General features: G+C 37.6%; 1 protein-coding gene across 1 annotated transcript in view; it reads left to right on the forward strand.

The window, feature by feature from the left end:
• LOC122992791 (contactin-associated protein-like 5) overlaps positions 1-26,173 on the forward strand; it is an 81,832-nt gene that overhangs the window by 22,458 nt on the left and 33,201 nt on the right. The window contains exons 4-10 of the mRNA XM_044366720.1: positions 2,708-2,855; positions 6,058-6,261; positions 6,979-7,163; positions 10,945-11,088; positions 20,879-21,146; positions 25,426-25,569; positions 25,717-25,876. Of these exons, the coding sequence (XP_044222655.1) occupies positions 2,708-2,855; positions 6,058-6,261; positions 6,979-7,163; positions 10,945-11,088; positions 20,879-21,146; positions 25,426-25,569; positions 25,717-25,876 (1,253 nt within the window). The remainder of the gene's footprint in view (positions 1-2,707; positions 2,856-6,057; positions 6,262-6,978; positions 7,164-10,944; positions 11,089-20,878; positions 21,147-25,425; positions 25,570-25,716; positions 25,877-26,173) is intronic.

A 26,173-nucleotide genomic window follows, 5' to 3' on the forward strand; every position in this document is an offset into this window, starting at 1 on the left:
TAAAAAATAACTGAGCAAATAGATTTGATTTTTGAATCCACAAGGAGATCTGTAGCTGTGTATGACAATTTGTGAATAAATGAAAAAGATTTACACAAATAGTTTCCACTGTGTGCATAAAGAAGATTTCACCAAAGATTTGCAGTTACAAAAAAGGTTTGCAGTTACACATCTATCTGTTTGTGGGTGAAAATGTTCACTTAGAACTCAATTGTATGTGTGAATCCTGGGTTTACAGCTACAAATCAAATCTACGAGCACAAATACTTTTGTCCCACATTTGACGCTTCCTCCTGAATAGCCAATGGAGATGCTCTGAAACACTGGGGGCATGTCTGCTGAAGGAGCTGACAGCACACCCCAACTGAACCGCCTCTGAACCTCTGAACTTAATAACGCTCATGCCGAACTCCCTTATAAAAATACACAATTTAAAGTAGGCCTCGTTTGTAGGTGTAGGACAAGCAACATGGATATTTTAAAAATAAAGTAACGTCAGGAGCCATTTCTAATTTGGCACCCATTTTGTAGGTAAATGTGGACTTGTTTCAGTAAAAATGTAACTGAAATGACTAGTTAACAAGCGAAGCATCACTGATCATCATAACGTTAAATTGTTTTTTTGTTCAGTGGTGTTCAGTGTTACTATTACTCACTTCTCTACTTAAAAGTCGCACATTGGAAATTATTTGTGCAAATCAAATAAAAACGTTTTTTAGACATTCACGTTTGAATGCAAGGGCATAGGTTTGGTTTTAACTTTGGTAGGGACATTTTTTGTTAGACGGTCAAAATAATGTGTAATGTGTGTGTGTATGTGTACTTGCTGTCTATCGCTCTTTTCGCTGTCATAGGCGCACACACATACACACATAAGGAGCCTGACTCTACAAAATGTTTACTTTACTGAATATGCATTCGCTAACTTGCCTGAAACTGGATTTGTATTGTGATTTTTTGTCATTTTTTATTTGTCATTTATCATAAACTGTCACAATAAATGTTACAATAAAATAAATGTATCGAAACCTGTAGATAATGAGCTGCTCTGTAATTAGCTGCTATAAGGTTTTCAAACCTCACCTGAGACTCTGTCCTTGTTTCAGTTTGTGGATTTAGATGACATACAAAATCATACATTCAGATATGGTGATAGACAGCTACAATACAATTCACCCTAATTTGAGCCCATAAAAGACAGGGTTGGTAATTATGAGAACACTAAGAAGCAGAGGAAGAAGACAAACACACACTAAACATATACCTTGATTTTTCAGATTTGACAACATGTTTTTATATCGCTACATTTGCTTGCTATATTGCTTTTAGTTTTTTTTAGTTCAAATCATAGCTTTTGAATGTGGCACAGTCAAATTGTCTTTCTTGTGCTCCATCCTTTCATATGTCTTACACAAAGCCTAAAAAAAAAGACAAGGTTGTAGCTTGAGTCCTGTCTGACAACCACGGCAGCATGTTTTTATCAGTCTGATTCTAAAGAAAATACCAAAAAATAACAGTTTTGGAGACTTTTTTGGCTGAAAGCATTTCAAAAACCTAAATGTCATGAATATGAATGTCTTTGTTTTCAAGGCTGACGTATTTCTCAAATTTGCACTACACAAGCTGTTTGTAGTGCCAAAGTAATATATTTGTTTTAATCAAATGTTTAAACCCCAGTGCAATTAGTTAATCCCTCCCTCCCCTGTGCAGCCGTGGATTACAGTGCATGTATAAATAAGCGTGCTTGTACCTGTTTTAAGATTCAACCACAAGGCTCCACTTGGTAAATGGCTCAAAATGGAAAAGCGGTGGCGTAAATCCCAATAACAGCTTTATGAGTCGCACTGTTGCCTTGATTATGTACCAAGAAGCAGCAGCCTGGTGTATTTAATGATGCCTCCACTTTGGAGTGCTCTACAAGCATTGGACGGCCATTTGTGCTGCTACTCAGCATACCCTTTTATGCTGTATGATATTGTGTTTCTGCTGTTGTGGAAAGCTGAATTATTGGCCATGTCTGACTATGTTCAGAAAACCCTCAAGCTGATCTATCTTTATGGTTCTTTGTGCTGTAGTATGAGTTCTTATTGATTGGATATGTCACCTGCCTTGAACTGGTTATGAAGAAGCTGGTAATCAGTCATTTGAGAGGAGAGGTTGTTTGTCTCTTTCTGCATCTATCTGTCACTCTCTCTTTCTCTGTTTTGCTGTTTATATCCTCTGGCTTTGTTTGGTGCAAAGTGAATGTTGAGGAGGAATAGAAATGAAAAAGAAGAATGAGATTTCACAAGTGTACTCAGAGGTTTTTTGTTTTTTGCTCTTCTAAGAGAAAACAATGCAAGAGTCCTCATTTTGCTGCCCCAGTGGTCATTTTCCCTCCATTTCATGTGGACCTGTGTGAACAGATATTCTCATATTTCTATACCACATGATGATTCTTATCTTTTTACATCAAATTGTATGTTCAAGGAGAGGGTGAAGACGTTACCCTTGGGTCTCTCTGATCAGCGCTGTGTTGTTTTCTGTGCTATTACAGACTTTAGCTTGTTATTCTGCTTATCTTTCTAGTATCATTTCCTGCTTCCTGGTGAACATATTACCATTCATGTACAATCTGCTATTTCTCAGTGGAACCTTTGTGACTTGTTTTCTATAAGTTTTCTACTGCTATCATAAACACCGTCTTTGTCTCTGTCTGGCCCTGCAGAGGTTTGTCGGGAATGTGAATTCGGAGGCTGTTGTCCAGAACAAGCTGTCCCACTCAGTGAGGACCCGTTTCCTTCGTTTCATCCCTCTTGACTGGAACCCAAGTGGCTGGATGGGCCTCAGAGTGGAGGTGTACGGCTGCTCCTACAGTGAGTAACACATACCCACCGGTTAATGGCATGCTCTGAAAGCATTCAGTCTGCACATCAAACCTCTGTGGTTACACCACCTACAAGGATTCAATCATTTATACATCCGGCTTTGCAGTTACACTCTTGAATGGGGATTAGTGACAACTATTTTCACTTCACTTGGTTTTAACACCTTGATTCGTTCCCCAAACAATAGTGAATACACAAATCAAAAACCACACAGTGCGGGTGTGTTTGCCTCATGTTCAGCACTTTAAATTGCATGCTTCTTTTTCAGCAGCTGTTGGTAATCTGGTGCCAGTGGATCTCAGTGGTGGCACAATCAGTATCAGCATCAACTTTTCACCATTAAAAGGAGTATTATTTTGAACATGTAGGGTGGAAACATTGTATGTAGCTTTATAGACTTTACGTACTTTTCAGCAAACTGAAAAGACTCCATAATAATTCAAAAAAAACAATCCAAAAACACTTTCCCCAATTCTTCTGTTAAACCTTTTTTGTTTTTCTTACAAGACTGAGAGGTCTGTGCTAGTTTAGATAGCAGGTTACCTGTGTCATTTTCTACAACTAAGTGTTGAGTGAAGCTTATTTTCTTTATATGTGTTGCTGCAAAGTACAGTATGATCACCTAAACACAAAGTGACGATATAAAAACATGCCCAGTGCAGCTTAGATCATTACATTACTATTATTAATGCCAATGCTACTGCATTAGGCGGATAAATGCCAAAATCACCTTCCCATTTAGCTTCCCTGTGATGACTAAATGATGATGTTGTGTCATGGTACTAAATTGTGCTTATGTTCGAAATTTAAGCATATTCCAAGATAACAATTGGATTATATTTTGGTTGTCATAACTTAAATGTCTTATTATGTCAGGATAACATGATTTTATACTTCTCTCCAGGTGGGTTTTTATCACTAAGTCATTGCTCTAAGCCACAAGACAAAGAGTAAGTAAGAGGAGAAACAATGAGTAGACCTGCACATAAAATGCAACACATAACACAATGCATCACACTGCATTGTCACATGCATACGTCACACATAGCGTCAATTGGCACATATCATTTGATACCTGTAGCACGCACCAGACATGCCTTACAGACAGAAGAAGTAGTCAAGGCATGGTAGCCTGGATGTGCTAATCCCCGGAGTGAATGTGATATAATTACTAATTTTCTGGAGTGTTGACATGCATTGACACTGGGGACTGAGACAGTGGCATATCTGAACATGTTGATGTGTCACCCCATGATGACGACACCAAGATGCAGCTGGTGTCGCTGCATGGATGCAGGTGTTTTGAAACATGTGACATACCTATAATGTGTTGCCCTAATGCTTGGCTTTATGGCCACCATCAGTTATCTTAAGCTAATTAAATCATTAAGTTCTGATCACAGAATTATGCTTTAATTCTCAAAATAACAAAATATATAATTATTTTGGAATTACAGTCTTAAAATATTTAATTGTAAAATATTATTTTGAGATAATGTCGTACAAGTGATTGTAATAAGATCTAAAAAGAGACTGGACCTCTGTGACTGTACATGATAAACAGGAATGTTATTCAGACACACAGTAACATTTATATCCTGAGCGATGTTCAATAAAAATAAGGGGATTCACTGACAAACCTCTCCCACGCATTGTGGAGCAGCACTAACTAGATGAGCCAGTGAATTAATGCACTGTGAAAGACCGTCAGAATATCCAACAGTGAGCAGTTTCATAATGCCCAACCACTACACAGTGCTGTAGTGTATTATGGATAAGCAAAACATTAATGCAGCCCCACAGACTCCCTTGTTCCTCACTTTAGATTCAATTTAGATTCATGTGTCAGTCTATAAATATAAACCTAAAATAGTATATGAATTACAACATAGATAAGGAATTATTTATGTTACAGAAACTATCTGCGAGGCATGGACTGAAATGGAGAGACACAAGCAGGTAATATTGCTATGCAGCTCATCCTGCTACATTACAGACTGGAATCTATGCAGTGTGTAGAGTGTCTCGGGTTGTTGTGTCAGCAGGTTTATACAGAGGTGAAGCTGAGAATGCCCACTACCACTAACTGCTCCCAGATATGTTATTCAGGACTATCTGGAATCAATTGTATATTGTATGTACATCCTCATCACTGTATACAATACTCTTTGCCTTTCTCACTCAGATTACAGTAGAACAGCCTGATCTCAGCAATACTACAGTCTGACAGCAAAGAGACAGACCACATTCAAACCGTGATCAACAGAGCTGCATGACTGCTAAATACTTATAAACCTGCAAAGTTAGTTGGCATTGACTCCACTGTGAAAAGACTGTTACTTTGATACAATTTAACTGTTTGTAGTGTAACTGACTCCCTGGCAACCAGTATTAAAGGTAGTATATTAGAACCAGTGGCTATGACTATGCTGTGATGGCTTGAAACAACAATAAGCAGCTTGTCTACGGAAACTGTTGTTATCATCTGCTTTATCCTTTTATATTATTGTTCTTGTTTTTATTTCCTCTTGTTGCTCCTTGTTGTATTATCCTTGTTGTACAGTGGCATGCCATTACTATCTTGCATACTATTCTTCCTATTCTTTTCTTTGCCAGACTTCTCTTCAGGTTTGGCACCATGTGCACATAACATGTTGTGAATTGAGGCACTTGTTCTGCTAATTTTGACAGTGACCCCACAGTTTTCATGAAATTAAAAAAAAAAAAGTTTTTCTTCTTTTTCTTTTTTTTTCTTTATTTTTCTTCTTTTTAGCAAAAAGAGCCATAGCAGCAGCACCAACAGTGTTAGTAAGGGTAGCAGTAGTGGAATACCATCTTTACACTCATGTTGTTTGCTTTTTTTGCTTGTTTTAAAACATATATCCAAATTTCAGCCTGTAACATGCAAAAATAGTTTTTTAATACTCGTGTGAAATAGAAATTAATGAGAAAACTGAGACAGCTCAAAAATTGTTTACTGAGCAAAAACACAGATTTTCAGTGCTGTCTAAGTATGAATTTATCATCAAAAAGAATGCAGACTTGATTGGAGGAGCAATTTTCCAGAGGGTGACAATAACTTTAAGAGTAAAAGTACAATCTTTCACAAGCATGTAGCGAAGTTTTCTTATTGTTTACAGAAAGTAAAGGGTGTAACACTGATTTGGAAGTTATTCTGATATTCTTTCAGAGTCATATGTGGCAGACTTTGACGGCAGAAGCTCCTTGCTGTATCGGTTCAACCAGAAGTCCATGTCAACAGTGAAAGATGTGATCTCTCTTCGGTTCAAGAGCCATCAGGCTGAGGGTGTTTTACTGCATGGAGAGGGGCAGAGAGGAGATTACATCACCCTGGAGCTTCACCAAGGGAGACTAGACCTCTACCTCAACTTAGGTGAACTATGTTTGTGTTTCCAACCTTTCTCGAAATACACATTTTTTCCACAAGGATTTAGTCTGTCTGTGGTGATTTTGAGAACCATTCATTCAGGAGATATTTATCCTTAAACAGAGGTGTATTTTTGAGCATGTTTGGATGATTCCCTGCGGTGGTTGTCATTAGTACATCTCTGTGCTGCAACACATGATTGGAGGATGATTATTATCATAGTGTATATAGAATATTTTTCTCAGTTAATGGGCTATTCAGCATGAGCAACCAAAGTTTTCTCTTCAAATTGCTACATTTGTTTGACCAAAATTTAAAAAAGGTATGCAAGGGTATAAATATCTTGAGGTTGGAATCTTTTTCAACCAGAGGCATTAAATTCAAAACAGTAAGAGGAGAAAAGAAAGAAATTGTCACATTTAATACATTTGAACCAGCAAATGTTTGACATATTTAGTTTATGCTTGAACTCAATTATCAGAGTAGATATGGATTGTATTTTTTTTGTGGACAGAATGATTCATTGTTTGAATTCAGCTCCTCACCTAACTTCAAACCTATTCACCCATTTCTTTTCTACAGTACACATAATCTGTGTGAATGGACAACATATAATTCTATGTATGTCCACGGGCTTTTTGCCCAGTCTAGCTGCCCTCACACATCCACAGATTCACTGTGGAGGATGTGTAGCTGCTCACTGTGTCCTTGCTGTTTTTCCAGACGACAGCAGGCTGAGGTTCAGCAGTAGACGTGTCGCTGTCACTGTGGGCAGCCTGTTGGATGACCAGCACTGGCACTCTGTCCATGTAGAGCGCTTCAACAAGCAGGTTAACCTCACAGTGGACTCCCACTCACAGCACTTCCAAACCAAAGGGGAAGGGCACTCACTGGAGGTGGACTACGAGGTGAGTGCATGGAATGATGAAATTACATGAACTGAAAATGATATAGTCAAAACAGCTTGGTAAAATTGAGTGTACCACTTAATCAATTTATCTGAAAAGGGCCAAACATCTCTATCATAAAGAGTCAAAGTGTCCTTGGGTAGGATACTGAACCCCAAATGCCAGCAGTGTGTGAGTATATGTGAGAATGAGCATTAGAACTCCTGATGAGCAGGTTGGCACCTTGCATGGCAGCCTCTGCCATCAGTCTATGAATGTGTGAATGGGTGAATGTTGGCATGTGGTGTAAAGCACTTTGCTTCTTTCAGAAGACTAGAAAGGTGCTATATAAATACAGCCCATTTACCATTTTGTACCACATTTGACCACAGCAATAGAGAACAAGATAAAATAAAATATAATAAATAATAAATAAAAAAAAGTATTGCACAACAAGTTAGATGTATGTAATAAAGTGTTGGAGTGCATTACCAGCAGTTGGGTAGTGGGGGTTGGGTGGTAATATTTACAGTCCACAGTCCTCAGCAGCTATGGGAGGGTGGGGGGTGATGGAGGCTACAGCTCTGGGGAAAAAGCTGTTCTTCAGTCTGTTTGCTCAGGCTTTGAAGGCTCTGTATCTCTTCCCCGATGGTAAGAGGACAGACAGACAGTGACCTGGGTGAGTTGGGTCCTTACTGATGTTACTAACCTTCTTGTGTAGATGGCTAGCATACACTGTGTTCAAGTTCGGCATCAAAGTTCCCACAACCTTCTGTGCCATTTTTACCACCTGGATCAAGTCTTTCCGTTTCTCAGCAGCACAGCTGGCATACCATACTGTGGCACAGTAGCAGAGGATACTCTCTGTGGTGCTTCTGTAAAAGTTTATTAGGAGCTGAGAGGGAAGTTTGGCCTGTTTGAGTTTTATTGGGAAGAAAAGTCTCTGTTGAGCTTTCTTTATCAGGTGGGAGGTATTAAGGGACCATGAGAGATCTTTTGTTATGTGAATCCCTAGGAATTTGATGTCACTGACACTCTCCAGCTCCTCACCATTTATGTGGAGAGGCGAATGTGTGGTCTTCCTGGATCTCCTAAAGTCCACAATGATCTCCTTGGTTTTTGTGGTGTTCAGGACCAGATTATTGTCCAAACACCACTCGACCCCATGTTGGACCTCCTCTCTGTAATGTGTCTCCTCATTGTTGGATTTAAGTCCCACTATAGTGAGATTGTCAGCAAGCTTCACTATAGTGTTTGAGGGGTGGATGGGGGTGCAGTCATTGGTGAAGAGAGTGAAGGGAGCTGGACTGAGCACATAGCCCTGCGGTGCATCTATGCTCAGGATGAGGGTCGAGGATGTGTGCCCACTCTGACATTTTGTGGTCTGTTAGTGAGGAATAATCCAATCCATAAGCAGAGTGCAGTGGCTAATCCCAGGTTGTTGAGTTTGTCTGCCAGTTTATGGGGGATTATAGTATTGAAAGCAGAGCTAAAATCAGCAAATAGCATCCTGACATATGTGTTTAGATGCTCCAGGTGTGACAGGGCTGTATGAAGTGCAATGCTCTGCTTTGGTGATGTCTATTTTCATCGGAGTGGATCTCATCTGGTGGTGCTATAGGATGATTACTTGTTCCCCTTTGGGAGTTAATACAATAATGCTTATATAATTATTTGAGGAACTTCTAATAATGACAGAAAAGAAAGAAAAGTAGCAGAGACTAATTATTTTAATTATCTCAGATAGTTATCTCAATAACAGACTGCCAAGAGGACTGTCAACCTCTAAAGATGTTTGGTCAGCATTTAACATTGTCTATCTCTACAATTTATGCTGAGGACAATTGCTGATTTTACTTTAAGCCACATAAAAAAACCCAACAACAAACAAACAAAAAAACGGTGTATTTGCAATATGCATTATTATTTTATTCCACTGTTCTAAAACATATTCAAACCATTTTCTAACAAAATGGATTATGATTACTTTCTACAGCAATTTACTTTCTAAATTGCTGTAGAAAGACAGCAATTTTTCATGCTTTTTGTGATTTTCAGTTTTTTTATACTGTGATCTATATATTTATGTCAGATGTCTCTGTTAGACATGGTCAAAGTTCCACAACTTGAGGTGAACATATGCAAAAAGCTCCCTGCAAGTCAGAAGTCCACGCTTCAGCCTGCTCTGAGTGCTTCCTTTGCAATGTTACCTATACTTCCCCATTGAACTGGTGTCAGATTGTTCACATATGCCGACATGCACATCTTCTTTGCTAAGGTTGTTCCATGGGTTGTCCACATTGTCCACTCACATATTTCAGATCAGATATGGGCTCAAATATGTACACATGTATTTGAGAAATTTATATTTGAAGTAAAGAACAGGAAAAAGAAGTGAAATCCTACTACTACTGTTTGTTTATGTAGCCTCTGGAGCTGCCAGATGTCTGTTGAAGGGAAGCTTCTGGGAGCTGGCCAATCAGAACAGAGTGGGCTCATTGAGAGGGCTGCTTTGAAGAGACAGGAGCCAAAACGGCCTGTTTCAGACAGAGGCTGAACTGACGGGCTGCATAAAGAGCCAGTATAAGATAAATAAGGAGTTTTCTGAACTTTAAATCATGAAAAGATATCCCAGTAGAGTCCCAGATTAAATTTAGACCTAGAAATGTACGTGTTATGTCCCCTTTATAAGAAGTCACATGAAGCTGAGCTAAAGTTAATAAAGTCTGCTAGCAACAGTTGTCATTTCTGCCTGGCAAAATCGATGGTCATCTGTTGTAAATGAGAGGCCCACTGTTTGAAATCAAGGACCCATTACAAACTCTGCGTGGTAAATCTGCCACCATTATTGTGTAAACTGCATATTTGGCGGGGAGAACGGAAATCTTGACAAGCATACATTAGCAACAGTGACTAAGGGAGATAGGGCTGAGTGGTCAGTTCCTAAAAATATCAACACAAGTTACTTATTCCTGAATTGTACATGACCAAAAATATGTAGACACCTGAACATTACACCCATATATAAATGACATGCGCATTAATATGCAGCACAATTATTTTATGGAGCACACTTTGTGCTCAGTCATGTTGAAATAGTAAAATGCCTTGCCCAAATGGCTGTAGCATTAATATTTTGACATTTTGGCATGTCACAGTAGAAAAAGCACAGGTGTAAATAATAAAATGAATGATGGCTAAATCCCATTGAGCTGCCTTAGTTTCAGGGTCCAGGTTGCATGTCAAGTCACTGTCACACTGTCATGGCTTACTGGGACACTTAAATAGAACAGAGCCATCGTTTATGTTATTAGTAACACAAGTAAAAGTCAAAATTTCTGCTGAGAAAAAGGCCTATTGGATCCAAAGGACAATGATCACACCATGAAAACCAGCTCCAGACCAGACATACTGTATCCATGTATGTTTGGATTCAGTGAGTGGCTGTTGTTTGCTTACTTGCTGAATCACTGGCTCAGTTGTCAGTGCAGTATGGCGAGGATATGTGTGTGTGTGTGTGTGTGTGTGTGTGTGTGTGTGTGTGTGTGTGTGTATGCATCATGCATTTTGAGACTGTTAAATATGTGTTTACACTGGTGATGGTTTAACATACGGTAAAATATAGGACAGAATGTGAATTTAATTGTACATGATTATTTATAAAAATGAATGAAAAAAGTAGATGAAGTAGATAAATAGAAGGATAGATAGATCAATATTCATGTTTGTACTACAGTATATATTAATATGGGATCAATTTCTGTGTCTAAGGTCTACTGTTTCTGTTCTCCCTTAATCATAGCTGAGTTTTGGAGGCATTCCGCTGCCTGGTAAACCCGGTACCTTCCTCAGGAGGAACTTCCACGGCTGCATGGAAAACCTCTACTACAATGGAATCAATATCATAGACCTGGCAAAGAGACGCAAGCCACAGATACACAGCGTGGTAAGTTGCATTTAAAGATTTTCAGATTTCCAATTTTCATGCAGTATTGTGTCCACCTTCATTCAACATGTACTGTAAAATGCATCAGATCCCCCTTTTGAAAATGTATCCTAAAGAGCTTGAGTTTTTTTCAATAAAGTCAGGCTGATAATGGATTTTTGAGGCAGATACTGGTATCAGTGTTTGAGATTTGAAAATCTGATAATATACAATACATTGTGGTTTTTACATAAACACATAAGTCTACCTTAAATTTGATTATTAAACACCAAGAAATGTACTGAGCTGGACATAAGCTCATAAACTTGCCAGTGCTCTCAAGTAACAAACTATGTAATGGCGTCACTGTTTCTAAATGATCTTAAACATATTAAGGCATTTCTGTTGTTTGTTTTTACTTATCAGTGACATATATACTGATACTGGTATCAATGATAAGCTAACAATATCAGACATGTTCAGAAATATGAGAAAGCCCTTTGCCATTTGAAAACCATCAGACATCAGTCATCATGGCGCTAGATGAAAAGTTAAGGGATCAAGAAAGACATTAGGATACATCATCTGGGGACTAGGGGTGGATCTGAATCTGAGTCTGGTATTCGGCAAAGCACAAATAATGGGTTTTTATGAATATTTATTTCGTACAAATATTTTTAAAATGATTTAGAATATTTATTTTGAATAGCTGGTTTTCCTAATGTGAGCGTAGTGAGTATTTGTGCTCTGCCTGTGACACTGAATGGAGCGTGTGTGTGTGTGTGCATGTGTGTGTGTGTGTGTGTGTGTGTGTGTGTGTGTGTGTGTGTGTGTTGCTGCTAATCTGTGTATAATAAACAAAAAACTATATGCAATATGGGATATTTTCAGAATACAAGGCAGTCTCGAACTTGGAATTATACTATGAGTCGACCCTCAGGTAAATCTTCGAGCAAAATTGCAAAGGTGTCTGTGTTTGAAAGTATTGTTGTTGGCTTGGTTAAATAAAAACTATGTGTGCATTTCCCCTGACTGAGCGGCTGTCTGGAGCTAATGGTTGCTAACATTAGGCTTGTTTGAGATGAGCCAGGCCTGTACAGAATCGATCACCAGCGATCACCGCACAATGCATGCCAGTTAGATCTATGTCTGACTTGATCCGGACTTGCTCTGACGTCACGCATGCGCGGGCAACAATAAACTTATAAGATCAAAGCGGTCGCAATTTTTAGAGCCAGGCACCTCAGCTGCTCTCCACTGATTGCAAGATGCAGGGCATGATGGGAAACTCTTGGCTGGATCAAAGAGCTGATTGGCTCAGGTGTTGGATCAACAACATGACGTGTTATAGAAACTCTAGTTTGATTGTAAAGATTTTGATTTTATTAGTCTGATCATGTACTCAGAATTCAGATGTGTTGATGAACTTTTATCTGCCTAAGAGACAGAAAACATTCAGTTACTAAATATTACAGACAGACACAATATGAATATTACGTCATTATTTAATTCTTGTCAGCATTATGAACTGAAATACACAAAACTTTTGGTAAAAAAATGGGACATGAAGATTCTCCTCTGTACAGATGTGAAGCCCTGACAGTCTAAATATTTGATAGATAAAGGATGTAGGCCTAATGTCTATTTCTGCTCCTGTCCCCTTGCATTTTGAGAACTGATTGGTGTTTTACTTTATTCCTTTATTTGTTTGAACATAACAAAATACATTTTTAATAAAAATTTAAATATTTGATATGTACACAAAGTCATTCACATATGTTACAAAAACACACTTGTTCCTTCATATATTCAGCTATGCATTAATTGAAAGTAAAAAAAAAAAAAAAAAAAAACAGCTGTGCAGGAGTGGCAGGAAGATAAAAGCTTATACCAAGACCTCTCCCAAATACTCAAGACAAGATAAACAGAATTACATTGAATAAAAATAATTTGATTTAATTTGAATTTCTTTATCTCTGGAATGAGATTGACAAGTCAGTTGATTTATGGTCAGCATGTTGACCACCAGGTAGTGGTGTACCTGCTGTTGGTTGAATTTCTATGTAAAATAATTTAATAATATTGTAGATTACAGAATAAATGCTGTTTTGATGATCACAAGGTTCAAGGTCACTTTTATAGGTTATAGGTCTACTCTATCATACAGAACACCGTTAAAACAGTATTTGAGTGGATACAAGCTTGAATAGATTGATCTGATAACATTTTATGAAATCGGGATCATCTCTAACAGGATGTGACTATTTCTGATTTCTGTGACTTCCTGTATTGGTGATTTCAGAATCAAACGGGAGTGCAGAGCAAATTATGTTTTATTCTGCTGTTTCACTAATTGTAGGTCAGGGTGATGTGGGTTACCTTGAACCTCTTTTAGAGCTTTAACAACCGTTAGTGAGTTTATCCTTATAGCCATGAGGGGCATTATTCAGAATTACCATGCATATACATGTACTTTTCCTCTCACATACACATATGAAACCAAACTCATTCACATACTATACTGAAAACCACACACACATACAAGTGAAATGCTTTTACACATACGGCTGTGGCTCAGGAGGTAGAGCGGGTCGTCCACTAATTGGAAGATCAGCGGTTCGGTTCCCGGCTCCTCCAGTCCGCATGTCGATGTGTCCTTGGGCAAGATACTTAACCCCAAATTGCTCCTGATGGCTGTGCCATCAGTGTGTCAATGATTATATTTCCTCTGATGGGCAGGTTGGAACCTTGCATGGTAGCCCATTCAGCGTATGAATGTGTGTGAATGGGTGAATGTGATTTGTAGTGTAAAAGCGCTTTGAGTGGTCGGAAGACTAGAAAGGTGCTATACAAGTACAGTCCATTTACCATTTACAACTGAAACACTCTCACACAAACAACTGAAAAATTATACGCTTACATACACAACTGAAATGTTCTCATGAAAACTATTGAAAAGCTTTCACACACACTAATATAGTGTGCTCATATACACAGTTAAAATACTCAATGTTTTTGTCATACAGGTATGTTTTGTAAAAATAAATAAATAATAATAATAATAACAACAACAATAATAATAATAATAATAATAATAATAATAATAATAATAATAATAATAATAATAATAATAATAATAATAATAATAAATATAATTAGATGATCAGTTTACGTGTACACTAAACTTTCAATTACTTTCTGCATCCTGGAGATAGTCTCTCCAGAAGGTAACAACCATCTCCTCAGCAGCTCTCTTGTTGCTCCCTTCTGGAGACAGACGAATGCTGAAAAGATCATCCACCTGGTTAGCAGTCAGTGTGCTTGGCTCATAGCAGAACTGGGGGCGAAAGCTGTCTGGATGCCTTTGGATTTTCTCCAGAACCCCAAGAGTTTTCAGTCCTTCACAGAATCTGTACAAAGAACATGGAACAATTGTATTTATTTTGCAGAATTTAATTAGGGTTCCTAATTCACTTGTGCATTGTCAATTTGTCACTTAATTTTATATAAAAATAACAGATTTTGTGGAGTTAGTCTTAGACTATGTTGGTCAATGGGTAAAATTCTGATTCCTATTCTGATTAACCTGACTGTAAACAGCCTACACTGAATACCTTTGAAATGGACCTTGAACCCTATGGGTGACCTGAAACATGACAACATCATGTACCAGCAGATCCCTGTCTCTCATCAACCACATAGACCATAGACATCCTAGTAGTCAAGCAGAGGTGCCTTTGACTTCTCAAAGTCCTCAAGGGTTGTACTTTCAGATACCTAGCATCACAAGGAGCAGCAAGATAGCTTGTTATGGAAGCTACTTATTAGTCTTAGACTTATTAGTAAGAGCTCAGACACTAGAGGTCTTCATAATAGCATGATGCCCAAGGGTCCCCTAACAGTTCACAGCAGTGCAGTTTTTTTTCCATATAGCTACAATATGACAAAAAAAGGAAAAAACACTTTGCTGACTACAACATATGGAAAGTGGGCATTCAGCAATTGGCAGACTGGGCTGGATCAAAACTCCCTCTCAAAATGGAAAACAGCAAGAGAACATTGTAATGTGACCTAAATCTAATGCAATAAAACATTTAAAAACTACCAACTGACCTTTTTGATTTTTTCCAAGAGGTATGTGTTAGCTATGTCTTCTAGGAAAGGCTTTGCTGAACCATCAACCAGAAGAGAAAATACTGTTGGTGAGAGGACGTTTGGTGGTGGACCACCATGTACCAAGCTTACAACAATGGCTCTGCCAGCTGTGTAGTACTGGTCCTCTCTTAGAGCTGCAAAACATGAATGAATAAATGAATAAAAGGAAATGCAATATTGATAAATACATAAAGACTCACTGCTACATAAAATCATGGATTTCATTTTGCTATTAAATAAATTGTAAATCAGTTCATAAGCTAAAAATTGCAATTTTAATTTAATGTAAATTAAAATGGCTAACATTATTAATTTAAGAGAAGCAAGTCATTACCAATACTGTCAAGAACCAAGTTCTTGCTGTTTGCTTTTCCCTCAAACATGGGTGACCTGGCAAAGGTCTCCATCTGCAGCCTCAAGAATTCCCTTCTTGGTCCTCCTAAATCAACCCCTTCCCCACTTCTCCCCATGTTATCTGAGAATTTTACACAGATCATTAAGTCAGAGTCATAGGATACCCTTTGGAAGCCCCACATGGCTCCCTCCCAGACAGCAGAGTGGCTTACATTAAATTTGCACTGCTGTTTTGTGCTAATTTTGCTTGGCAATTTTAGCAGTATCTCTTGAACCAGGACCTTTTCTGCACTATAAAGACAACATTAAAAATGAATGATCAGAAACACAGCGATCTGATATAATTTGCAACAACCTGCATTCTGTTAAATCATCAGTGGTAAGCAACCATCTAATTCAAAATGTGTATGTCATAACAATCTAAAGATAAAACGGTTCATATCAAGTATCAGATCACATCATCCTCAATAGTTATCCTCAAGTTATCCTGATCTCTCAAGCTCACATGCTGTGTGTGTGTGCTACTCACGTTTGACTCTCCATACTGGCAATTATAGCCTGGTGTAATTCCTCGTCATCTGAAGAGTTGTCAGGAAGAATAACCAGAAAAGAGTGTTAAATATAAAGATTAGTCTTCATCATTACTACTAGTGCCAGGATCACCATCTCTTCCTTGCATACTCTACACCTATTAACAGCACTGCTGGCAGTGTGAATGTGCCTTAACAGTTTTCATCATCACTACTAGTGCCAAGGTTGCCATCTCCATCATGACTGCTAGTACAGGGGTAGTCATTACTTCAGTAGTTCATTTTCTTCTTCTGAGTCAGTCTTAAACAGAGAAAGAAATAAGACCAAATATATATATATATATATATATTTGGTCTTATTTCTTTCTCTGTTATATATATATATATATATATATATATATATATATATATATATATATATATATATATATATATATATATATATATACATGCTTTTCTTCGTTTTGATTGCTCTCAAACCTCTGCTTTAATTTAATAAACAGACCACAATAAATAAACAGCATACATTTCATTTGCAAAAGATTTATTAATTTATTCATTTAACGTAATTTATTAAGTGGTAAAAAACAAATAAACAAAAAAGTACACTAAAAGGGTCCTTGATGGTCTCACAAACAGGGCTTTGGTTTTATAACCCTTTTGGATTAGTATCCCACTCAGCTCCAGACCCTCATGGAGCTTAGGGGACACCAGCTTATTGCCACAAGCCATTAGAAACTGGAGGCTACAAAGAAGATGGGGATATTACAACAACAAAAAGTGCTTTTGGGCTATGTAGCTTAGCAATGTATGTAGCTGGTGTTAGTGTGTGTGTGTGCACGTATCTGTCTCCTATGGGGTGTGTGACTGAATCATGTACATTTTAGAAGAAATGCACAAAATTTGCACCAGCCACCAGTCAAAAGCTGGTAAAATAGGCAAGTGGCTGGTGGACATGCTTCACTCACCAGCCAAAAAAACAATGGTAATCTATTGAGTGGCTGGTAAAATATGAACATTCGTTAGCTATTTGGCCGGTGGACAAAAAAGTAAAATTTTGTGCTCTGTATGTTTGTAATAATCATGATTGCACTGCTTTACCTGTTTGTTTTTCTGTTTGTTTTTTAAAGTGCTCTATAAATAAAGAGTAGTATTACATTCTTGTTGAAATGGTCATGCTGCTGTGCTCTAGCTCTTAAATAAGAATGTAACTATTAGATTACATGAAAACAGCCAGTGCAAGTTAAGTCATGCTGCCATAGATAATACAATACTGAGACCACAGTAGTAGAACCTACATCATACAAACCATTATACATCAGATCACAAATACCTTATAGGGCTGAACAATTAATCGAAATCGCAGGAGGTGCAATATTTGTTAAAGGTGAAATGTGTGTCAAAATACCATTTTAAATTAAATATTGTCGCGCTGCAGAGATCTTCTGACCTACACATCATATTCTACAGACTAAGGAAAACATCTTTGTTTGGTAAAGATCCTCGCAAAAATCTCACCATAATCATTTGAATGTTTTTCAGTGAAAATGAGAATAATGAGGTAAAAATTATCATTCCCTCTTTAATTGGAAATCATATCATAATTGCAATATCAATCAAAGTAATTAAAATTTGATATTTATTTCAAAATTGTTCATCACTAATATCTGGAGTAGGGCAAGTTTCATAAGAGCAAAATACTAACCGTCACCCCTCCTCTGGTTGTGAACCGACCCTCCCACTGCCTAACGTTATATATTTCCTCTTGTTTGCCCACAAAGATTTTAAAGAGCACCTGGTTATAAAACTACTGCTACTTTTTTCGCCATTGCTTTCATATCTTGGCAGGTAATGAGAGGGAATATATAATGTTAAGCAGCAGGGCAGCAGGAGGGGTCAGTTCACAATCCCTGCTGGAAGGGGGTCAGTAATGGGTAACTGTCTATTAATATATAAGATTGAGAATGATTGCCATTCTACAAATATGTCAATCTAAGCTATAAAGTAAGTTAGGCCTGGCCCTGAATATCAAAATGTTCAGATCATCATTTTTCAGATTGGTATTTGGACATGCAAGTATTCAGATACAGTTAAGTGTAACATTATCTAATGTGGGATGGCAATATGAAAGATAATGCACATTCTCTCCTGACTGGAGCTTCAGCTGGCAGTGACGGGATGGGAAGAGCGATGCTTGGTGACTGTCCAGTGTGTTCACACCTGGAGTTGCAACAGTCGGTTGCAGCCTGATTGCTGTCACATGTGACAGGGTTCTGATAGTCTCCACTGATGCCAATATATTGTTGAGTAATGCCGCTACTTCAGTGAGGCTTCTTGCAGGCTGTTGAGCAGATATCAGTGTGGCTAACGAACAAACAACATGCACTCTCTTTTCTCAATCACTTTCCAGTTCAACTGAAATATCTTCCGTTTTAACTGAAATCCATACAACATACTGAAATGGCATCATACAATTTTTTTTTTTCAATAGTAATTGTGAACACTTTTGAATAGTTTATTTAAAAGGGTTTCACAGTACTATATGAGAGCATTTTAACTGTATATATGGGCACACTTTACTACAATGTGGAAAAACTTTCAATAGTTTTCATGAGAGCCTGTCAGTTGTGAATTCACAAAACATTTCACTTGTATGTGTGTGTGGTTTATCAATATGGTATGTGAAGGATTTTCATTTCATATGTATATGTGAGAGGAAAAGTACATGTATATGCATGGTAATCCTGAATAATGTCCCTAACAGCCCCTCATATTTAGCTGTCCACTTTTCAAAACAGTAATGTTAATGGGCATTTATTAGTTTAGAGTTGAGTTTATTGGTTTGAGTGTGGATTAGGAACTGAATGTTATATATATTTTAAAATGATTTTCTTTTCAATGATGTTTATGGTTATACATGTTTATTGCTGAAAAAAACAATAGTGCATTTAAATGTTCATAATTATTATGATAGTTCATTGAAGAACACTTATTTTAACACTGATATCCTAAAATTAGAGGTGTAATAAAAAAATAAAAAAAAACAGGATTGTTACACCTATTTCCACTTTTATTCAAATACAAATAAAAATGATTTTGCTGCCTAATCAGATACAGATACAGATATAAATTCAAATACTAGGCTCTCTGCACATTGCTACTTGGGACTATGAATGTATGTACAAAATTTCATGTCAGTCCTTATAGTTTTTGAGATATTTCTGTGAGGTAATGGACCGACAGACCAGCATTGCCAGCCAGAGCCATGGTGATAGCTCTGCTAAAAATGTATATTTTATTTCTCCTTGCTATGAGGTTTTCTTAAACTCTGTGTGATAATATCACATTTAAGGGACTTTGTTCAGAAATTAGAGTGAGAGAAAAATGTGGAAACAATCATTACATCTCAAATGTGAGGATAGTTACAATATCATTAAGTCCATGTGTGTGAATGGATTCATTCCAAGAGTCAATCTGCCTCACAGATCACATGGTCACCCCGTGAGCCGCAAGGCACATCTCATCTGAGCCAACCCATGTCTTTAAAGTGATTGCTGCGTTAAAAGTCCTTCACTGACAACAAAAGCAGAGAGGTGGAGAGAGAGCAGCTGCCAGGATGGAGGCTGTAATGGAATTTCAATGGGACAATCTCCCTGAGGTTGATGGAGGAGAATCACATTGAGAGTCAAAGAGCTGATTGCTCTGTGCTGCCCTGCAGGCACCAGGACTGATAAGAGTCTGACCTCAGCAGACATGACTGGTCTGGTTGGATGTCCCTGACACAACCTCTGCACTGCACAGAATTAAACTGAAATGTAAACTTAAATCATTTTTATCTTGATTGCTCTACCATATTGGTTTAGAGCGAACAAATTTTAAACACTTTTATTAATTCATCTTGGTTTTTTCTGCTTACTTTGGAGTTTATGCAGCCTCTGAGCCACGGACTTCTTCACTATCGTAGGGAAAATCTTTTTTGAAATTTACAGAGAAAAAGTGTTAAAATGACAAGAAAAGGAGGAGAGTTTAGAATAGTTTGCCCAATTATATATTCTTAAAGAAAATAAGTGGAACATTGTTGGAAATACTTTTGTTCACTTTTTTGCAGACGTGGATAAGAAGATTGGTACCACTATAATATCTGTATTTGTAAATACAAAGCAACAGCCTGGGCAAATCAGTTAACTGTCTATTTCTTGGCTGGGTGCAATAACTTCCACCACATAACCCCCTGTAAAACCAAAACTTGATGTTTTAAACAAAGATATTACGTGTTAATTAGTGAGCTTCAGAGATGCTCGTAGGCAGATTTTGTTACCTTTGGACAGAACCTGGCCAGCTGTTTCCCCTTGTCTCCAGTCTTTATGCTAAGCTTACTGGATGAAGCCTTATTTAGCTTACAGACAGTGGTATCAATCTTCTTATTTAACTCATTAAGAAAGCTAATAGGCATATTTCCCAAAATGTCAAACTATTTAAATCATAATTTTTTTTTTAAATTGAAATTGGTAAAAGCTTAATATTGTTGCTCATGTTGTACACTACAAAATGTTGCAGCTAGTAGTATAAATTGCTGCTGATTAATTCAGTTTAAATGGTTAAATGTTAATTATTTTGGTTTGGGTTAGGAAAAGGTTTTGCTCATCGCTCTTTAACCATCTGTTCCATTTTTGTGCATATAAACATGATTTCCATACAAATCACAATCCATTTCATGTGAGACCAGTCTGTGCTAAGTGTAAATCTGCAACCTTGGCTTTGTCATCCTCTAGGGCAATGTGACCTTCTCGTGCTCGCAGCCCCAGCTGGTGGCCTGCACCTTCCTGAGCTCCAGCAGCAGCTTTCTGTCGCTTCCGCCAGCAGCATCTGCCACGGGGGGTTTCTCTGTCCGTTTCCAGTTCAGGACGTGGAACACAAACGGGCTGCTGCTCTCTGTGCAGCTGAACCCGGAGCCACAGAGACTGGAGCTGCTGATCAGCAACAGCCGGCTGCACCTGACCCTCCAGAGCTCAGGACAACAGAAATCAGAGGTCTCTGCCGGTGAGTCCACAGGCCACACACACAAACACACACACACACACAATCACACACACACATACAGTATATACAAAACACCATACATAAAACATGGGCTTGAGTTGAGTTGAGGACCGTGCCTGAGTACATTTACTCTCACAGAGAAAATTAACCCTCTTCACTTTATGCCAATATTATCTTTGAATTCTCCATCTTTGAATTGAGTTTTTGCCCTGCATTTCTCATTTCAAAAAATAACCTCTGTTGTGATGAGTAATTATGATAACCACACATTCTTTGCATTATAGAATTGGCTTAGATGATTTCCACAGATGAATTCACTTTTAAACTACACATGCCATTACTTTAAATATAAGGCATTAAATAGAAAACATTCTACATCTCCAAAATTCACATTTGTGATGTTAAAGACTGTACTTAAGGTTAAAACTTAATTTTCCTCATAAATTAAAATCCTCACAAGGAAGAAAAGAGTGAGCGAACCACAGCTCAGTAACATCCAGCTCTATTGTATTAGTCCTGAACACAAGACTTAGACTTAGACCTCAGAGGCAAGGACACAGGTCCACCAGTCTGTTAGTTTATGCCCAGTGTTTAAAGCTTCATTCAACTGAGGCAGACAAAGAATTACAGTGCTGCTCTAATCCACAATGTGGAGACGGAACAAGCTGGCTTGTGCCAGTTATTTCATCCCCCTCACTTTTATCGCCTTTGTCCTCAATAAACTAAAAAAAGGTTAGTTTTTTTTTTGGAATTACTTGGAGAAAGATATCATCCAATCCTCTGTATGGGATTGCTTTGCAAGGATATCACAGATAACCATGATTGTTTTGGGGAAGCCAGACTTTCAACAGATGATGGGCTGCAGGGAAATATAGATGGAGAGACAACCACAGATAAGGGACAGTATTCCTTTTTATATAATTTACTTCTGAATGCATTAATTTACCTAACTGTATCAGGATAGATATCATCTCATTAATCAGTGGTGGAATGTAACGAAATACATTTACTCAAGTACTGTACTTTACTTGAGTATTTTCATTTTTATGCTATTTCATACTTCTAATCCACTAAATTTTATTTCACAGCTATTAGATTTGACATGTAAAACAGATGATGGATTTAATATTTTGTATATGTTTATATTTTATATTTGTTTGTAAGTTAGATTCACTTGATATTAAAGGATCTTTTTCTGTTGATTAGTGTCAAAAAAGCCACGTTAAATCCCCTTTTATTCAATGTTTTACCACAATAAAATATAAACATTTCCAAGAGGGATGAATCATTCCACAGTCACCATATATCTGTACATACATAATTAATATAACACTATTGTAAGTGGGGTCATTTCACATAATCAGTACTTTTACTTTTGATACTTTAAATAAATTTTGCAAGTTTGCAAATCATGCTAACCCTATTTTTATAGTGTGGCGTTGTTGGATCTCAGTACTTCTCGGTGATTTGGCCCTGTTTATTTATATACCTTTGTATTTTCCTTGAGGGAATAATCATGCAAGTCCCAGTATAAATTATTAATAAATTAAATAAATTAATAATAAAAAAATAATAATCAAAATAATCAATTATAAAGATTGGCTGGGTGAGTAAACATGAGTACACTGTGCAAGGTCAGGATTCCAGGATTTTAAAGTTAAAACAGTTACCTTTTGCTGCCATTTGGAGAATCAAGTGCAGAATATTATCTTGTGCAGCTGGAAAATGTAATTAGCAACCTATGAGCTATACACAGTATACCTATGTGAATTCCACCCTCTGTTAATACTACGAAAAGAGGGAAGTTGTGAAAAAACTGGGGATTTTAATTCAATTTAAGTCTATATTCTCCCATTTTCCTCCTACAGTGCAACAGTATCACACGCTTCATGGCAATGGTCAATTGTAGCGCAGTAGAAATGTTTCAGTGCAGTCATTAAACTGAGTTGCAGGGCTCACCAAAGTTGTTGCAAATCATTTAAATTTTCCAAATTTAACCTCTCATTCGTCTCACTTTCCAGTAGTGTTAGAACTGTCACCTCAATGCTTAAAAATTTCTCTTTAATTTTGTAGAAATAATTTTGAGAAGAAATGCAATTGTCCCTTTTCATAAGGTGCTGCACCTGAGCTAAGTGCACAGGAGCGCTTATGTGGACAGAGTATTGATTCTTCTCTTCCTCTGTTCAACCCAGAAATGATCTGCACCAACAGTATATAGAACTAATTTTCATACAAGCAAACATCATACAAGTGTCTCCAGTGAGTAACAATATTCAAAATGAGATTCTGTGTCATTCTCACTCATCATCTACTGCCAGTTGGGAATGCCGAGGACTTGGGGCAGTTACAACAGCAGCTTTCAATAAATATGAAACTGTATTCCCTGGAGGCAGCAGTGGGATTCAGAGATGTGGGGGAAGATAGGAGAAGAATAGGTAAATGTTAATGGTGATGTGATACAAAAACAGTGCAACATATAGATAGTGCTCTGACACTTCACGCTTGGGGCAAAGGAGATCCTGATATAAGTAGGGAAGTAAAAGGGGAAGAGAAACTCCCACTGATGCTCGCCAGTAGTTCCTTGCAGCTATAGGTGCTTATTCCATGAGACATTCAGTGGAGCAAGGAGAAAAAACATCCATGGCACTCACAGTCTTCTGGAATAAAAGGTTTTGCTGTAAGCAACAGGCATCATCGGACTCTGAGTGAAAGTTTTCCCAAGCGCCAGGACAAAGCAGATATTTGACTAACTAAACAAAACTCCCAGTGTGCATTCTGCATGGCCGTCTTGTCCGCTCTGAGCTGCCAAGCTGCAGCACAGCTCAATCTGGATGCTAATTTAATTTAGTCTGGGACCAACGCAGTCAGAAGGGTAGAGTGTCTCAGTAATTTCCATTCACAGCTGTCATTATGGCATTGTCCTCTTGAAAGCTCTGTGAAGATGAGCTGTCACTGTCGATTAAAAGATAAATTGTTTGTAGATCAAGCTGAGTTTCCTTATTACTCATTTTTTTGACTTTTGACAGATTTTTTTGAAAAGATTGAATGGATTTTCAGCTGGATATTGGTTCCCAGATATTAAAACAATAAAACATTTAACAAAGGGTCATTTAAAAAAAAAAAAGAGAGAGAGAGAGAGACTGAAGCTTGGGCTTTGGTAATTATGGAATTTGAAAGAAATAAGTAGAGTGAAAGAGCTCTTTTAAAAAAAAAAAAAAAAAGAATGTGCCAGTTTTTTCAAATACAATTTTCAGAAAATCAGGCAGAAAATGTGTCTAGTAAATATCACAGTAATTTCATGTGGAAGGTTAAATGTAAGAAGTGATCTAGTTACAAAAGTACACATTCATGGACCATTCATGGTCCTTCATGTGAGGGCTCCTTAATCTGTTTCCACACCAGTCCAGTTGTTGGAGCTAATCAGTGGTGGAAGAACTATTAAAATTCTTTACTTGAGTAAAAGTAGCAATACCCCAAGGTAGAAATAGCCAAGTAACAATCTTGGATTCAAGATTGAAACTTAAGATCAGACTTTCAATGAGCACAGAGAAACTTTCCATCTTCAGCAGATGAACGTGAAAACAGCCTTCTAGTGTCAAACTATACATATGTACATGTATATATCATGCTGCACGGTGAAGCTCAAACATTCTTCACACAAACATTTTGTGTGAAGGAGGACTTTAAGTAAAAGTATGTGTATGCTATCTTAAAAATGTAATTAAAGGCATTTGAAAGTATCAGAAGTCATTGGAGTTATTCTTTCTTTACAGATTAAACACATTGAAATGATAAAATAGGCAACAGGAATTTTGTTGACAAATGACAGAGAAGAAGAGGGAGAGTTTTTTTCTTGTTTGTTTCATTTGTTTTGAAGCTCAGGGTGATGTTGGCTGGAAGCTCTGTGAGTGTGACTGTCTCCTGAGTCAGTGAAGGAAAATCAACTGTGGGAAGGAACTTTGTGGATTAGGAGGCAGTGCTGGCAGCTATAACAAAACCATGAAGGGTATCTTTTTATAATCCCAAACACTGGTGGAATTAATAATAAACAATCATGTTCTCCTGTGGCTGTATGCAGTCCTGATACCACAGGTATGGGTGGCTGCTGAGAAAGCACTTGCACATTGAGAAGAACCTGCTTGCAGTGGTGGAAATTCTTCACAGCCTGCAGATATACAGCTACACTGACTCATTAGAGCAGGAAAACAGACAGTGCAAAGAAACAAATTTGCTAAATCGTTTGCGATTTCATTGAAACCCTATTTGAAATATTCTTTAGATTACAGAGTCAACGACGGACTGTGGCATTCTGTGAGTCTTGACACGAGGAATTCACGTATCACTTTAACACTGGATAGTGAGCCATCCTCCACAATTGAAGTATGGGAACAACAGGAATCAAGAGGCAATTTTTATTTTGGAGGTTAGTGGATGCTAACAATGTGTTTGCAGTACTAAGACACTATATTTTCTTTCTCTTTAACATATACTGTAATAGAATATTTCTCAAAAAGTTTATAGTGCATATACAGCAAAACTGAAGGTTGCATCATGTGTCATTTCCATGCAGGCTGTCCCACTCTGGACTGTCGTTACCCATCTCCTGCCTTCCAGGGGTGTATGCGGCTCATATTCATCAACAGCCAGCCAATGAATCTCAGTCGTGTGCAGCAAGGATTGCTGGGAAATTATAATGAGCTTCGGTTTGACACCTGCACTATAAGAGACAGGTAAAGTGGTTTAAATTAGTCTTTAACACTCTTATTTAATTTTAGAACAGTTCTCACAGAAATTTCAAAGACACTATGAGAATAGAACATGAAATGTGTCAAACATAAAAGTTTGTGAGATATTATCCACGTTGACAGCAGAGTTATGTGTCCAAACTGTAAATTTGTAGATGGCAATGTGTTGTCTGCAGAGCAGCCTGAAAGTCACTGACATCTTGTCCAATGGAGACAAACGTGCTGACAGGATCATCCAATTAAATTGCAACAGAAACTCTGCAACACCTTCTCCGACAGGGG

Source organism: Thunnus albacares, chromosome 11 (genome assembly GCF_914725855.1).
Source record: "Thunnus albacares chromosome 11, fThuAlb1.1, whole genome shotgun sequence".
Lineage (NCBI taxonomy): Eukaryota > Metazoa > Chordata > Actinopteri > Scombriformes > Scombridae > Thunnus > Thunnus albacares.